The sequence below is a fragment of the Gadus morhua genome, chromosome 9 (genome assembly GCF_902167405.1).
Source record: "Gadus morhua chromosome 9, gadMor3.0, whole genome shotgun sequence".
Lineage (NCBI taxonomy): Eukaryota > Metazoa > Chordata > Actinopteri > Gadiformes > Gadidae > Gadus > Gadus morhua.
This window is the reverse complement of record NC_044056.1, coordinates 6,748,540-6,753,539: the sequence shown is the minus strand read 5'-3', so window position 1 is coordinate 6,753,539 and position 5,000 is coordinate 6,748,540. Positions and strand designations below refer to the sequence as shown.

The 5,000-nt window shown below is 48.6% G+C and overlaps 1 protein-coding gene across 3 annotated transcripts in view; it reads right to left on the bottom strand.

Moving 5' to 3' along the window:
• plxnb2b (plexin b2b) overlaps positions 1-5,000 on the bottom strand; it is a 139,118-nt gene that overhangs the window by 100,881 nt on the left and 33,237 nt on the right. Inside the window, exon 2 of one of the 3 annotated variants that reach the window (XM_030366268.1) lies at positions 4,913-5,000. This exon is cut by the window's right edge and continues 171 nt beyond it. Coding sequence is in view for 1 of the 3 variants with exons in the window: in XM_030366267.1 (XP_030222127.1) it covers positions 2,430-2,453 (24 nt within the window). In the remaining 2 variants the exon portion in view is untranslated. Of the gene's footprint in view, positions 1-2,429; positions 2,512-4,912 lie in introns of those variants that run through there. The other 2 variants (XM_030366269.1, XM_030366267.1) reach the window with 2 other exon arrangements.

Below are 5,000 nucleotides of genomic sequence, written 5' to 3'. Positions count from 1 at the left end.
TTGGGGCCAGACAGGGAATGGGTCTTTTTAAATCCTTGGTCATTTAAAAAAAAAAAACATGCCTATTTTTAGGGCAAGTGAACGGACGCCAATTCGACGGTATCAGAGCCGTTTATCCTCAGAGCTTATTGGTATTTGGGTTCTGACCAATCTGGAACTGGCAGCGCGCTTTATTGTATTCACCCCCTCACTTAAATTCAGCCGAGGACGAGCGAAACGACAGGCTTGAGCCACTCTGAGCTCGCAAGGCCCCGCCATCAAACACTCTCTATGACAGGCTGCCGCCCCCCCCCCCCCCCCCCCGCCGTGCAGAGCGTCGAGGGCGACAGTTGCACGGGGCAGACGTTGTTTTTGCGAGAGCCTGAGGGTTGGAGAGATGGCTACGGGCCGCAGGCCGGATCTGCTCCAACCGAGCCCTGGCAAGAGAGACGCGGGCCAGCCACTCTCGACAGCTTGGATCCTCGCGAGGGGGCGAGGGAGTGCTGGAGGGCTAGGGGGGGAGTCACGTTGACTTGGAAGGAGAGGGACGGAGGGAAGGAGGGAGGGAGGGTGAGAGGAGGAAAGAACAAAAGTGTTTTGGAAATATTTTTTGGGGAGCTGAGCAAACAAAAGCGACCTTGTTGTGTTAATCGGGAAAAATGAAGAGTTTTAGAGGTGTGGAACTGTGTGTGTGCTTGTGTGTGTGTGTGTGTGCGTGTGTGTGCCTGTGTGCGTGTATGTGTGTGTGTGTGTTAGCTTGTGGTTATCGAATAAGTTGTTGACGGACGGATTCGGAGGGAACCGATTTCGATGGGTTTTCTGGCGTTCCTAAGGGCTTCTGTTTGTCATACAATACATCGCTTGGAAAGATTCCTCGATTGTGATGGATTTCTGATGGTTCGGGATTAAACGATTCTATTTACCGGGGGGAGCGGGGAAAGAAAAATAGAAGCGCGACCCAAAACCAGACAGAAAACAAAATGAACAGGCACGCGTGCTTTTCAATCCAAGATAAACACGTCACTGTGTTTTTGTCTGTTCGCCCTCCTGATCCTCCAGATTCCAACCGCTTGATGCTGTTTAGTCCACTCACCACGGATAATACAACAATGGCCTGTTTTGAAAGGCTTAATTTCCAGAGATCACAGACATTAAAAATTGGTGATCAGTCCTTTGATTTAGTGGAGGGGCTAAAAATGAATTATTCAGCCCCGTCTTTGGGGATGCATGGTGAAATTCAGAGCAGTTTGAATAATATAAAAGAGGGAGAAATGTTTGATGTTGGACTGCACTGCTCTCCTCTCCGTTATTCACCTGAATCAACTTCAAAAGTGTCACTGTTTAAGGCATGGCCACGGGCGGCAATATATATGAAAAGAAGACACAAAGCCTTTTGGAAAGATATCACACTGCACTGGCTTTCCCCTTGGAATGTTAAACGACAAGAGGTGCAAATACCAACTCACCTTCGGTTCAGTGCTTGCACATTCAGAAACATAGCGAAAACACTAAAAAGTATTTAAAGGGGACATATTATACCACCAGGTGTGAGTGTGATTAGCCTTACAAGCCGTTTCGAAAATCTGCCCAATATGACATCACTAGTGGGCGTGTCCGCCTAGATCTGTGCTGGATAGATCAGTCTACCAGCCTACCCAGTGGACTGAAGTAAACGTTGCTCATCTATCCAGCACAGATCTAGGTGGACACGCCCACTAGTGATGTCATATGGGGCAGATTTTCGAAACGGCTTGTAAGGCTAATCACACTCACACCTGGTGGTATAATATGTCCCATTTGAAAGGTCAAAATATTCGATTGAGCATTGAAAGTAGTGCAAACCATATAATTTACAAACTATTGTCCTTAATTGTCCCTCTGTTTGAATTTTTTACATGTAGGCCAGGGCATATGCAGCACAACTCCCTAAATACCACACTAACAAGCAATCAAAGGACCGGTGTTGCTTGAACACAACCCAAAGCAAAGTTCAATGTTGCACAAAGAGCGGTTGTGTGTGTGTGTGTGTGTGTGTGTGTGAGTGTGCGTGTTTGTGTGTATGTGTGATTGTGTGTGTGTGCATATATGTGTGTGTGTTCGTGTGTGTTTGTGCATGTGTGTGTATGTGCGTGTGTGTGCGTGTGTATGTATGTATGTGTATATGTGTATGTGTGTGTAGATGTACATATGTGTATGTGTACGTGCATGTGTATGTGTACGTGCATGTTTGTGTGCATACATATTTATGCGTGTGAGTGTGTGTACCTGTTCATGTACGTGTACATTAACGTGTGTGTCTGTATACGTATAAGTGTTTGTGTGTGTGTGTGTGTGTGTGTGTGTGTGTGCGTGTGTGCATGTGTGCGCACGGCCACGGGATATCAAAGAGAGTCCGCTCTCCCTTTACGTAAACCTCTCCAAAACAAAAAGGCAGCAAAGAAAAAAGGTACCCGCTTTGGTTCGGCTCGGTGCATCCAGAGACCTTGATACCTCGCCCACCCCCGCAACACCTCTCTGCTCCCGGGTGCTGCCAAGGCAAATCCCCGACGGCGGGAATGATTGACACGTCCTAATCCTAGTGGGATAGCGGGAAGCATGTCATTACCATGACATTTACACTGTCCTCTGGGAGCCGCGGGAGAAGCGGAGGGGAGGGAAGAGGAAGAGAGGTGCAAAACAGAACAGAGGAAAAGAATAACACAAAAATAAAGCACTGCATTTTTTATGGCTGACGCGTTTTTGGGGGGTAAAAATGTTACAGACGCACACAGCGCACGTCCTGCAGAGAGTGCCTCTTCGACCATCTATACAAGCCTCTATTAATTCAGAGCTGGCTGAGGAGCCACCTGGGGTAGCCTACATTACAAACAACGGAAATCTCTTATAGCACCAGATGGCGGGCAGACAGACAGGCAAACAAACAGACAGACAGGCAGACAAAAAGGCAGACAGTCGGGCAGGCTTGAAGGCAGGTAATGAAGCAGACAGGCAACAGGACCAAAGGCAATATGTGATGGTGGAAAGCAGAGCACAGGGGATCTGACCTAAGCAAACAACTGATTACAGAGATGAAGATTGAATGAGAAAGGGAGATAGAGAGGGAGACACAAACAGACACACACACACACACACACACACATGCACACACAGTTTGTCTGGCAGGCTGAGCCCGCCACAGATGGATCCCTACGTCCCGCAAGGAAAATAGCAAGTCTTGTGTCGTTATGGATGCTTTGGCTCTAGAAAAATCTGGAAAGTTTGTTCACAGTCAGAGGTCCCCGGATACACACACACACTCGCGCAAGGTGTCATACGACGGAAACAGAAATGTCATTTGTTAAACCGTATGCAGCCACTTCCTTAGATGGTTCCCTTTGTGAATTGCAATCAACAGTAAAGTGCGTCTAAGCCACTTGTGACAAACTGTTCACAACCACGCTTTTTTGTAAACTGCCATTGGCCTACCGCAAATCAGTTTCCTTCCTTTCCTTTCCTATTTGTTTTAAAACGGTGGCTTCAAACCAAAATATTTCAATCCACGATTGATAAAAAATACTCAAATCCACTTGAAACTATTTCGCATTCCAGGGGACAATCAGTGTTCGACGTTTCTCCACTTGTGGATGGATGACCAAGGTCAACTCTCAAAAGTGCAGCAGTCCAGGCTCATTCAGGTGGAATGCAGAAGATACTTAAGCAAAGATTAAATAGTCCAGGATGACCCCAGGCCAAGGCTTCACAGCCTACTCATAAACGCTTCAACCATCTCAAACTCTGTCAGAAAAATCTCGAAATATGATAACGAAATGGCCACTTATTGGGTTCAGTAGCGTGTGACACTTGAGTGGTTTTGCAGTTCTCAGGTAACAGACAGGCCATCCATATCTCCTAGGTAACAGAAAAGCTTGCCACACACGCACGCGCACACACACTCACGCGCGCACGCGCACACACATACACACATAGACACACCCCTGGAGCTTAGCACAGCTCCCCCGTATCTACCGAGGTGGTGACAGCCAAACAATGGGAGCCAAAGGTACCTTAACGAGTAGAAAGTGGAGGCACTGCTAATTAAAAAGCTCTAGCCCAAGTTGTTCCTTTCTCGTCCCTGCAGCCTCCCACTGTTCGAACCCGACAGATTGGCCAGCACAGGGGCCGCTCTCGTGGAGAGGCAGCCAGGAAATATGGCTGAAACTAGTTTTTTCCTGGATGCATTCCAATGGGGGAACCATGGACGTCGCCCAAATCACACCATAGTGAGTGGAGAGGAAGAGGAGAGGGTGTGAGCGCGTTGGAATGAAGCCACAGAGAGCGAGAAAAAATTGTGGGATGGGGAAGTGTGAGAATTAACGTACCGGCATAAATATTTCATACAGACGCAATGAGACACACATCGAGAACGCGAGAGAGATTGAGAGCAAGAGGGAGCGTGAGCTAGAGAGATCCAGAGCGAGCGCGGGAGCGAGCGCGGGAGCGAGAAAGAGAGGGAGAGAGCGAGAGCGAGAGCGCGCGAGAGAGAGAGAGAGAGAGAGAGAGAGAGAGAGAGAGAGAGAGAGAGAGAGAGAGAGAGAGAGAGAGAGAGAGAGAGAGAGAGAGAAAGAGAGGGAGAGCGAGAGCGAGAAAGAGAGCGAGAGAGAGCGAGAGAGAGAGAGAGAGACAGAGAGAGCGAGAGCAAGAGAGAGAGAGCGAGAGCGAGAGCGTGCGTGAGAGAGAGCAGGAGAGAGCGAGAGAGGGCGAGAGAGAGAGAGAGGGCAAGAGAGAGAGAGAGTGAGAGAGAGAGAGAGAGCAAGAGAGAGAGAGAAAGAGCGCGAGAGCGAGAACGAGAACGAAAACGAGCGTGATAGACAGAAAAATATCACGCAAAAATAGCAAAAGACCTGCAAAAATTAAGTGGAAGCAACACAGAGTCAACACTAAAAGGTGAACCCACCGGGGAAAAGGGAAGCGGCACTCACTAGGGAGCGAGGTCTGGAGGTGCTGTGGCTGTCTGGGCTGCTGGAGTGAGACGGAGCCGCGTG